The following is a 12240-nucleotide window of genomic DNA, read 5'->3' as shown; positions in this document are numbered from 1 at the left end:
GCATTCCTGGGCATATTTTTGCTTTAACCAGGGCTCAGGCCAAAAAGCAAAAAGGACAGGGTGACTTGGATCCTGGAACAATGGACCAAGTGCACCCTAAAGCTAGGCTTAGTAAAGGTAAATCCCTACCTACTATCCCTCCCTCTACAGATGATTCAACTTCTGAGGAAGAAGAATTTCCCCCCCTGTGCAGAACCTTCACCAGAGGAGCTGGAAACAGACACTGCTGAGCTTTTGGGTGGAGGGGGGTCTGCCAAGGAGGAGCTGAGTGTAGCACAGCAGACCTGTCCCACACTAGAGGGTCTAAGACAGCAAGCTGTCAAACAGCAAAATGGGGATGTCAGTGACTCACATAGAGTTTACTGGGAGGACAACCTCTTGTATACAGAGGCAAGGGACCCTAAACCTGGAGCAACCAGGAGATTGGTCATTCCCCTGCAATACAGAGAGTTCCTCCTAACTCTAGCCCACGACATTCCCTTGGCTGGACATCTAGGGCAAATTAAAACATGGGAAAGACTTGTCCCCCTGTTTCATTGGCCTAGGATGTCAGAGGACACAAAAGATTTTTGTAAGTCCTGTGTCACCTGTTAAGCCAGTGGCAAGACTGGTGGCACCCCAAAAGCTCCCCTTATTCCACTGCCTGTGGTTGGGGTTCCCTTTGAAAGGGTAGGGGTTGACATAGTTGGCCCCCTTGACCCTCCTACTGCTTCAGGGAATAGGTTTATCTTGGTGGTAGTGGACCCTGCCACAAGATATCCTGAAGCAATTCCTCTAAGGACCACTACAGCTCCTGCAGTGGCAAAAGCCCTCCTGGGAATCTTTTCCAGGGTGGGTTTCCCAAAAGAGGTGGTATCAGACAGGGGTAGCAACTTTATGTCTGCATACTTAAAGGCCATGTGGAAGGAATGTGGTGTAACATACAAATTCACCACACCTTATCATCCACAAACAAATGGACTGGTTGAGAGGTTTAATAAAACTCTCAAAGGAATGATAATGGGACTCCCTGAAAAACTCAGGAGGAGATGGGATGTCCTGTTACCTTGCCTCCTTTTTGCTTACAGAGAGGTACCCCAAAAAGGAGTGGGCTTCAGCCCCTTTGAACTCCTATTTGGACATCCTGTAAGAGGTCCTCTAACACTTGTAAAGGAGGGTTGGGAACAACCTTTAAAAGCTCCTAAGCAAGACATAGCGGACTATGTACTTGGCCTAAGATCCAGAATGGCTGAGTACATGAAAAAGGCCAGTAAAAACCTTCAGGCCAGCCAAGAGCTCCAAAAGCAATGGCATGACCAGAAGGCTGTTCTGATTCAGTACCAACCAGGGCAGAAAGTGTGGGTCTTGGAGCCTGTGGCCCCAAGAGCACTCCAAGACAAATGGAGTGGACCCCACAATATTGTTGAAAAGAAGGGAGAAGTCACCTACTTGGTTGACTTGGGCACTGCCAGGAGTCCCCTTAGGGTGCTCCATGTCAATCGCCTGAAACCCTACTATGACAGGGCTGATCTCACCCTGCTCATGGCAACAGATGAAGGACAGGAAGAAGAGAGTGACCCTCTCCCTGATCTCTTCTCTTCCACAGAACAAGATGCTCTAGTGGAAGGTGTAGTTTTAGCAGATTGTCTTACTGCTGCGCAGAAAGACCACTGCATAAATCTCCTGGGTCAGTTTTCTGAACTCTTTTCTACTGTGCCAGGCACCACTTCTTGGTGTGAGCACACTATAGATACTGGAGACAGCATGCCTGTCAAAAGTAAGATCTATAGGCAGCCTGACCATGTCAGGGACTGCATAAAACAAGAGGTTCATAAAATGCTTGAACTGGGAGTGGTTGAACTCTCTGAAAGTCCATGGGCCTCTCCTGTGGTGCTTGCACCAAAGCCTCATTCCAAAGATGGGAAAAGGGAAATTAGGTTTTGTGTAGATTACAGAGGTCTCAACCAGGTAACTAAAACTGATGCTCACCCTATACCCAGGGCAGATGAGCTCCTAGATACTCTGGCATCTGCCAAGTATCTAAGCACCTTTGATTTGACTGCAGGGTATTGGCAGATCAAGTTATCAGAGGATGCTAAAGCAAAAACTGCATTTTCGACTATTAGAGGGCACTACCAATTCACAGTAATGCCCTTTGGTTTGAAAAATGCACCTGCCACTTTTCAGAGGTTGGTGAATACAGTCCTGCAAGGGTTGGAGGCTTTTAGTGCATCATATCTAGATGATATAGCTACCTTTAGCTCCACCTGGGATGATCACCTGGTCCACCTGTGGAAAGTTTTGGAGGCCCTGCAAAAGGCAGGCCTCACTATCAAGGCTTCAAAGTGCCAGATAGGGCAGGGGAAAGTGGTTTATCTGGGACACCTTGTAGGTGGAGAACAGATTGCACCACTTCAGGGGAAAATCCAAACTATCATAGATTGTGTTCCCCCTACAACTCAGACCCAGGTGAGAGGCTTCTTAGGCCTCACTTGGTACTACAGGAGGTTCATAAAGAACTATGGCTCCATTGCAGCCCCTCTTAATGACCTCACTTCAAAGAAAATGCCTAAAAAGGTATTGTGGACAGCTAGCTGTCAGAAAACTTTTGAGGAGCTGAAACAGGCCATGTGCACTGCACCTGTCCTAAAAAGCCCATGTTATTCCAAGAAATTCATTGTTCAAACTGATACATCTGAATTAGGGGTAGGGGCAGTCTTATCACAACTCAATTCTGAGGGCCAGGATCAACCTGTTGCTTTTATCAGCAGGAGGTTGACCCCTAGAGAAAAGCGTTGGTCTGCCATAAAGAGGGAGGCCTTTGCTGTGGTCTGGGCACTGAATAAGTTGAGGCCATACCTGTTTGGCACTCACTTCATTGTTCAGACAGACCACAAACCTCTACTTTGGCTAAAACAAATGAAAGGTGAAAACCCTAAATTGTTGAGGTGGTCCATATCTCTACAGGGAATGGACTATACAGTGGAACATAGACCTGGGAGTACCCACTCCAATGCAGATGGACTCGCCAGATATTTCCACTTAGACAATGAAGACTCATCAGGTCATGGCTAGTCTTATTGTCCTTCGTTTGGGGGGGGGGGGGGGTTGTGTAGGATAGTACTATCTTGCCTGGCATGTTACCCCCATATTTCACTGTATATATGTTGTTTTAGTGTATGTGTCACTGGGACCCTGCCAGCCAGGGCCCCAGTGCTCATAAGTGTGCCCTGTATGTGTTCCCTGTGTGATGACTATCTGTCTCACTGAGGCTCTGCTAACCAGAACCTCAGTGGTTATGCTCTCTCTTTGCTTTCCAAATTGTCACTAACAGGCTAGTGACCAATTTCACCAATTCACATTGGCATACTGGAACACCCTTATAATTCCCTAGTATATGGTACTGAGGTACCCAGGCAGGGTATTGGGGTTCCAGGAGATCCCTATGGGCTGCAGCATTTCTTTTGCCACCCATAGGGAGCTCTGACAATTCTTACACAGGCCTGCCACTGCAGCCTGAGTGAAATAACGTCCACGTTATTTCACAGCCATTTACCACTGCACTTAAGTAACTTATAAGACACCTATATGTCTAACCTTTACCTGGTAAAGGTTGGGTGCTAAGTTACTTAGTGTGTGGGCACCCTGGCACTAGCCAAGGTGCCCCCACATCGTTCAGGGCAAATTCCCCGGACTTTGTGAGTGCGGAGACACCATTACACGCGTGCACTATACATATGTCACGACATATGTATAGCGTCACAATGGTAACTCCGAACATGGCCATGTAACATGTCTAAGATTATGGAATTGTCACCCCAATGCCATTCTGGCATTGGGGAGACAATTCCATGATCCCCCGAGTCTCTAGCACAGACCCGGGTACTGCCAAACTACCTTTCCCGGGGTTTCACTGTAGCTGCTGCTGCTGCCAACCCCTCAGACAGGTTTCTGCCCTCCTGGGGTCCAGCCAGGCTTGGCCCAGGAAGGCAGAACAAAGGACTTCCTCAGAGAGAGGGTGTTACACCCTCTCCCTTTGGAAAAAGGTGTCAGGGCTGGGGAGGAGTAGCCTCCCCCAGCCTCTGGAAATGCTTTGATGGGCACAGATGCTGCCCATCTCTGCATAAGCCAGTCTACACCGGTTCAGGGATCCCCCAGCCCTGCTCTGGCGCGAAACTGGACAAAGGAAAGGGGAGTGACCACTCCCCTGACCTGCACCTCCCAGGGGAGGTGCCCAGAGCTCCTCTACTGTGCTCCAGACCTCTGCCATCTTGGAAACAGAGGTGCTGCTGGAACACTGGACTGCTCTGAGTGGCCAGTGCCAGCAGGTGACATCAGAGACTCCTTCTGATAGGCTCTTACCTGTGTTGCTAGCCTATCCTCCTTCCTAGGTAGCCAAACCTCCTTTTCTGGCTATTTAGGGTCTCTGCTTTGGGGAATTCTTCAGATAACAAATGCAAGAGCTCATCAGAGTTCCTCTGCATCTCTCTCTTCACCTTTTGCCAAGGAATCGACCGCTGACTGCTCAGGACGCCTGCAAAACCGCAACAAAGTAGCAAAGACGAGTACTGCAACCTTGTATCGCTGATCCTGACGCCTTCTCGACTGTTTTCCTGGTGGTGCATGCTGTGGGGGTAGTCTCCCTCCTCTCTGCACTAGAAGCTCTGAAGAAATCTCCCGTGGGACGACGGAATCCTCCCCCTGCAACCGCAGGCACCAAATGAACTGCATCACCGGTCCTCTGGGTCCCCTCTCAGCAGGACGAGCGTGGTGCCTGGAACTCAGCAACTCTGTCCCAGTGACTCCCACAGTCCAGTGACTCTTCAGTCCAAGTTTGGTGGAGGTAAGTCCTTGCCTCCCCACGCTAGACTGCATTGCTGGGTACCGTGTGATTTGCAGCTGCTCCGGCTCCTGTGCACTCTTCCAGGATTTCCTTTGTGCACAGCCAAGCCTGGGTCCCCGACACTCTAACCTGCAGTGCACAATCTCCTGAGTTGTCCTCCGGCGTTGTGGGATCTCCTTTTGTGACTTCGGGTGAGCTCTGGTTCACTCCTCTTCGTAGTGCCTGTTCTGGGACTTCTGCGGGTGCTGCCTGCTTCTGTGAGGGCTCCCTGTCTTGCTGGGCGCCCCCTCTGCCTCCTCACGCAATTGGCGACATCCTGGGCCACAGCAGCATCCAAAAACCCTAACCACGACCCTTGCAGCTAGCAAGGCTTGTTTGTGGTCTTTCTGCATGGGAACACCTCTGCAAGCTTCTTCACGATGTGGGACATCCATCCTCCAAAGGGGACGTTTCTAGCCCTCTTCGTTCTTGCAGAATCCACAGCTTCTACCATCCGGTGGCAGCTTCTTTACACCCTCAGCTGGCATTTCCTGGGCATCTGCCCAATCTCGACTTTGTCGCGACTCTTGGACTTGGTCCCCTTGTTCCACAGGTACTCTCGTCTGGAAATCCACCTTTGTTGCATTGCTGGTGTTGGTCTTCCTTGCAGAATTCCCCTATCACGACTTCTGTGCTCTCTGGGGAATATAGGTGCACTTTACACCTACTTTTCAGGGTCTTGGGGTGGGCTATTTTTCCAACCCTCACTGTTTTCTTACAGTCCCAGCAACCCTCTACAAGCTCACATAAGTTTGGGGTCCATTTGTGGTTCGCATTCCACTTTTGGAGTATATGGTTTGTGTTGCCCCTATACCTATGTGCTCTCATTGCAATCTATTGTGACTATACATTGCTTGCATTACTTCCTTTTGCTATTACTGCATATTTTTGGTATTGTGTACCTATATCTTGTGTATATTTGCTATCATCATACTGAGGATACTCACTGAGATACTTTTGGCATATTGTCATAAAAATAAACTACCTTTATTTTTAGTATATCTGTGTATTGTGGTTTCTTATGATATTGTGCATATGACACCAGTGGTATAGTAGGAGCTTTGCATGTCTCCTATTTCAGCCTAAGCTGCTCAGCTATAGCTACCTTCTATCAGCCTAAGCTGCTAGAAACACCTCTTCTACACTAATAAGGGATAACTGGACCTTGTGCAGTGTGTAAGTACCCCTTGGTACCCACTACAACCCAGGCCAGCCTCCTACACCCATTACCCTACATAGCGGGGCAATCCACTTCTTCCTAGGCACCAAATATCTAGGACAGAAAAACATAAAGTGCTCGAGTGACTCTGTTGACTTTTGGCAATGATGACAAAATATTGAATTACAATCCTCCACTCTCCATCGTGCAGTAAATGTCTTTAGCGGGAGAATCACTAACCTGAACTTAATAAAAAGTGTTTTGGTATAGGGAGGATTTACATTGTCCAAATATGCCTCAAATTTGGGGCTGCATTTGTAATCCAGAAACTGTAGCGTCCGACTACCTTGATTTTTCGCCCAAATTTGCGCCAAGATGTTCTCCCAGTAGCACCTATTTATACGCTCATTTACTTCCTTGGTCAGGTTGTGAGGAGCACTCCACATCTCCTCCATTTTAAGGAGTTTACACATGTCTCTGATGTGGCTCAGCCAAGGGATCTTTCATACACAATCACCTGCAAGAAACTCCTTTAATACTATATGGAGGGTGGACAGATACTCAGAAGTCCAAAGGCGCACCCAATGCTTAAGTGGTCTTAGTGCAATTTCATTGTGAATCTCATTTAAGGCTAGATCGAATCCATTCGGAATGAGAGGGATGCTCATCGGCAGTCGTAGGAAGTTCCGTAGAAAACGGTTTTCTACCGTAGTCAGGCAGCTGGAATTAGTGTGTCCCCAAAGCTCAGCACCATAGGTTGAAGCTGTGACTGCTGCTGCTTTATATACAGTAATAGCAGGTGATATCTCCCCTTGCGCAATATTAGCAATTTTCCTCCCTATCACTGATGACCTCTGCCTTAAAACTTTCAGACTCTTCCCAATCTGCGCTGTCCATTTTTGGTCATCGCTTAGCCTAATCCCCAGGTAATCGAATTGGCTGACTCTCTCCACTGGTTGGCCTGCTATGGTCATTTCCCCCTAAACCGTTTGTGCGGTTTAAAAGCCATAAACTTTGATTTTGATGGATTTATTTCAAGTCCTCTATTAGAACAGAAATTATAAAAAGCATCCAGTTAATTTTGCAAGCCCAGGGGTGTTCTCGAGATTAATAAGGTATTGTCAGAAAACATTAAAATGGGGACAGAGACTCTAGCAAGCTTTGGGGCGTCATGGTTGCAGTGTAACAGTTGGTCCTCTGCGCCATTAATGTAAAGATTAAACAAAGTTGGGGCCAGAATACACCCCTGCCTAACCCCCTTGTTGACAGGTATAGCTTCTGTTAGATCGCCACTTTGGGACCATCGTACTTGGGCGTACGTCCCCTCATGGAGATACCTAATCAGTCTTAATAGTTCTCCATCAAGTTGGTAACTCTCCAAAATGTTCCACAGTAAGTCTCGTGGAACCATGTCAAAGGCAGCTTTTAAGTCAATAAAAGCTACATACAAATGACTTTTATCCAGTGACAGATATTTCCAACAAAGGAGGTTAAACCTGAATACCTGGTCTATTGTGCTCATTCCTTTCCTGAAACCTGCCTGAAAGTTGGAAAGAATATGAGAGTCCTCTATCCATGCCTGTAGTCTATTCAATACCTGCTTGCTAAATATTTTTTGACTGACATCGAGTAGACTGATTGGCCTATAGTTAGTAGGTTCTTCCCTTGGCCCTTTCTTGTAAATAGGGACTATAATTGCTCCTTGTCACGTGGGGGGAAGTCCTCCCCCCCTCGGTAGCTCATTGCTGAGCGAATTTAATTACAGAGACCAAGTTGTCGGTCGGGACAGATATAAATCTCCTGGGATACCATCCAACCCAGGGGCATTCCCTCTCTGTACTGACTGGAGAGACGAAATTGTTTGTTTTAAAGAGACAAAACACAGAGCAAATTTAGGAGGTATAGCTCTCCCATCAGGTGATGTGTTAACAACGAGTTCATTAGATTTGAATAGAGGTATAGTAATACTATTAATTTGAGGTTTCCTATATACCTTATTAAAATGTGTCATCCAGGTTCCTGGCTGGATTACGGGGTAAGTCTCCATTTCTTGAGAGCTGCCTTTGTTTGCCACTAATTTCCAAAAAAGTTTAAAATCCTTCTCATGAAGTGCATCTACCAGCCCATTCCAATATTTAGTTTCCCACTCTTTTTTTGCGTCTTTAAGTGCAACTTTGTACGCAGCCCTGGATTCTCTTAGCTCTCGGTAGCTCTCTGCCTTTAATGCTCCCAATAACTGCATTTTGGCCTGACAACAGGAGTTAGACTAGGTATACACAGCGCTGCTTCCTTCCCTAGTAACCTCTTTGCCAGATGATCAACCCACGGCTCATATCCTGCTAAGAGTCATCACTCTTGCTGCTGAGTCAAGGTTGCTCTGCAAAATAAATCTGTTGAAGAAGCTCTGCCAGTAGGTCCTCGCTTCCATTCTGTTAAACTCTTTTATCAGCCTCCGGCGCGATACGAATTTACATCACAGAAGAAAGCACCCTTTCCTCACTTTCTTAGCTTCCAGGTCTTCGCTCAAGATCCACTGTACTTGTTTACAAATCTAAATTTTCCAGATTCAACCTTCTGAACAATACAGACTTAAATTGTCATCAAAAAGTGAGCAAAGAAAGGAGCAGAGAGAACAATAGTATCTCCTCACAATTGAGAAACAAAAGTGGCAAAATGCAGAAAAAGTACTAAAGGAGAAAAGAGCTTCTGCCCTGAAGAAGTCAGTTTGGACGATACGCGTTGGCTATGATGGATTAGATATTGTCATTGTGGATAAATAAAGAACTAAATGTTTTCATAAGAACTGTGATTTTTGAAGGAATGTTATAATTTTGTGGATATCTATGGACACTTTGATGTGCTGGGTCTCCTTTTCAATTTTTGTAAACACACACATATATGGTCACATTCACAAAGCTACGCAAAAAAACGGGACAGGCCAGAAAGTGAGCGTAGAGTTGTTAGTCCTTCTTTTATGTCTGACCTGTCCCGATTTTTGCTCCTCAAAATCTGGTCACCCTACAAAGACGAGACCTATTGGCTATGCCAATGGTTGTTTATTCTGGAAATCTGGTCATCCTAAAACGTTACCCTATTTACGACATATCCATGATCTGTAACCTGGACCTATCTACCATACAAAATCAGGGCCACGTCACTGCTTTTTCAGTGGACAGTGACAGTGTCTGTTAATAGGCAGCTTTGTAGTGTATTTTATGTATTCTCATACGCTTGTCTGTCTTTTGTTTTGAGTGGTCGCTGGGCTCTGTCTCTCTTGCGATGGTTGAATGCGGAAATGAAATCCCTTGCGAAATGACATCACGTCCTCTCTGATCCAAAATGGCGGCGCGCATGATGCTGGTGAGGAGCCGAGGTATCGGTAAGTAAAGGGTCATGCAAAGGGCATTACGCGGGGGTCTGATGGGGCGATGCTGATATCACTATGGGAACTCTTGCACCCCTAATCATATTATTACTGTAGCTTTACCCCTTAAAAATTCCACCTGCATTTAACCTCAACATGCCACGATTACTGCTGCATTAGACATCACCAGAATACTATAATCTCAAGTAGCCCTCACCTAACCAGGACCTCTGATTGCTAACTTTACCTTTAGCAGTCCTTACCTCCACCTAAACCCCAGGTACTCGTCACCCAAGCCCTGCAGCCCGACTAAAATCTCATTCCCCATGTCATCATCGGCGGTTTGCCTCTGCCCCCCAACCACTATGCAAGTACACCTCCACGTTGTGGTGGACTTTGAGGATCGGCCCCCAAGGATTAACATTGGGGGTTACCAAAGACTGACGAGTGGAACTATGACCTAGTAATGACGATGGGCACTGTAGGGCTGCAGTTACCAACAACCCTCGCTTAACATTGCAGTAAGACGGAGTCGCTAAAGCGGCATACTCCACGTTTTTAAAACTGTGAAGCGTGACCATTTCAAGATTAACAAACAGTACACCTGCATTGTTCGTTAAGATTTTTATTCAAATACACGATAACAAACACCCAAAGGGAAAGTGTCCCCGGTAGAAGTCAGTTAAAGAAGAAAAGGATACATTATTAATGACATAAAAAGACCACAGAATGAAAGCAGTTCTCCCACACCCCACTCACGCGAGGTTCCACAGACCCGAAGTTTAAATAAATATACACATTTCACGTATTACTCACTTGAACAATGGACAGATCTTAGGTCAATACAAATGAGTAAAAGCTTATCAACCTTCTTAGTATTTAGACAGCGATACCAAGCCCAAGATGCAGCATTCAAGTCTTGTTTCTTGGCTAAAAACGGTAACCCAGTTTTGTGGTGATTTCACAACTAAAGTTCAGCGTTCCATTACTTGTTGTAAAATTTACCCCTAACATGAAGGCATCCGTTTTACCAAAACTGTGTAATGTATTTAACCGAAATCCTGCGTGGAAATTATTAATGAGGGATATACCTAACTTCTGTTGCACACATCTGTCTGACGATGAGTGCAAAAAAATATATTATTTGAGCAAGTCAGATGCAGGGGACAAAGTCTTAAAATTGCGTACCTGCTAAACAAAACATTACATAAAAATTAGCCAAAATATACAAAACCCTATAATTGTGAATTATACAAGGATCCACTCTTGTAAAAAAAATTACGCCCGGGTCTAGTTCGTAAACCCGGTGTCTTCTGGATATGTGTAGCTGGTGTGATGTTATGACCTCTGCCATAATGCAGTGTTGGTGGGGGGGGCTGCTATTTGGCATTCATTACAGTATTTCGCAATTCCTATGCTATGGTTGTTTCAAAGTAATTTTCTGTTTAACCAAACAAACTGCCCATTATTAAAAGGATAAACGCCTTTCAATTAGGATTTATAGCAGGTGTCAGCTTCCCTTCGTTTTAAGATGCAAATCCAGACACCACATGCAAAAGTAATAAACATTCTCACTGTATTAATCATATTGTTTGGTTTGAATCTAGGCTTCAGCTTCATTCTCACTGCACTTCTTTCTTAAAGAAACGTGAATTGATCTTTCACTCTATTTCTTTTGGCAAAATACCATATCGGCCTTGGAAGAATTGTAGTTCTGCCTTGGAAAAGCTTTAGCGTGTAGGATGAAACGCGTATCAGTGTGTTTTCTCAATCCAAATTAACTCTGTCACAAAACACTTTTTTGGTGGCTGCATGCGCATCCTGCAGTGTTGAGATGCTGTACAACCTGATTTCGGTCAAGCGCTCCCTCCCCCACGTCCGCAGCACCACCTTGCTGTGTCCGTGTCCCTGACCCCCGCCCACGCTGCTGCTAGCGTGTTTGAGGCCCTCCTCCACCTGCGCCTCATCCCTGGTGTCTAGTGGGCTTCTGGTAAGCGTCGCTAGACTCGTGTGCATTGTGCCGTTTTCACCGTATTTGTGACTGTATTCTGTGCCTTGCTTTATTGTTCCTTTTTGTTCCATTTGTGCTTTTTTGACTGTTTTGTGACTCCTTTTTGCCCCTTGTGCGCTCCCCTTAGCCGCGTTTCCCCGCCGCTGTGGCCCCGCCCCCATTTGCTGCTCCCTCCCGCCTCCCAGCTGCTCCTCCCTCCCCCCTCCCTTCTTAATGGCTGGCGACGCGCGTCCACGAAGCGGGCGCGCCAGAGGCAAGCCCGTCTGCGCCTGGACCGCGCCCAGCGCCACCCCCCCTGGTCCGCACGACCCCCGCACGACCAGACGCCGCTACTCGGCCAACCAGCTCATCGCCCTCAACCCGGGCTGCTCCACAACATGCTTCCCGGCCTCACCAAAGTACACCAAAGGACCCTTCTCCTGCCGCGCCTGCAACTTCATCTGCGACAGAACAAGTAAACCTGCAACAACCGGCACAAACCACCTCCACTGCATACTCCTCAACACACGCTCCGCACGCAAGCACGCTGTAGGAAGTTGGCTCTGTATGTGCTATTTCAAAGTAAGAAATAGCATGCACAGAGTGCAAGGGTTCCCCTTAGAGGTAAAATAGTGGTAAAAAGAGATAATACTAATGCTCTATTTTGTGGTAGTGTGGTCGAGCAGTAGGCTTATCCAAGGAGTAGTGTTAAGCATTTGTTGTACATACACATAGACAATAAATGAGGTACACACACTCAGAGACAAATCCAGCCAATAGGTTTTGTTATAGAAAAATATATTTTCTTAGTTTATTTTAAGAACCACAGGTTCAAATTTTACATGTAATATCTCATTTGAAAGGTA

At 46.4% G+C, this 12240-nt stretch overlaps 1 protein-coding gene across 1 annotated transcript in view; it reads left to right on the top strand.

Annotated features, from left to right (window-relative positions):
• Positions 1-9274: 9274 nt before the first annotated feature.
• The window catches only part of TUFM (Tu translation elongation factor, mitochondrial), a 430712-nt gene continuing 427746 nt past the window's right edge, over positions 9275-12240 (top strand). Inside the window, exon 1 of the mRNA XM_069243925.1 lies at positions 9275-9399. Coding sequence (XP_069100026.1) covers positions 9360-9399 — 40 coding nt within the window. The 5' untranslated portion in view covers positions 9275-9359. The remainder of the gene's footprint in view (positions 9400-12240) is intronic.

Source organism: Pleurodeles waltl, chromosome 7 (genome assembly GCF_031143425.1).
Source record: "Pleurodeles waltl isolate 20211129_DDA chromosome 7, aPleWal1.hap1.20221129, whole genome shotgun sequence".
Classification (NCBI taxonomy): Eukaryota; Metazoa; Chordata; class Amphibia; order Caudata; family Salamandridae; genus Pleurodeles; species Pleurodeles waltl.
The sequence above is the reverse complement of the archived record's forward strand: the minus strand, read 5'-3'. Positions and strand labels throughout refer to the sequence as shown.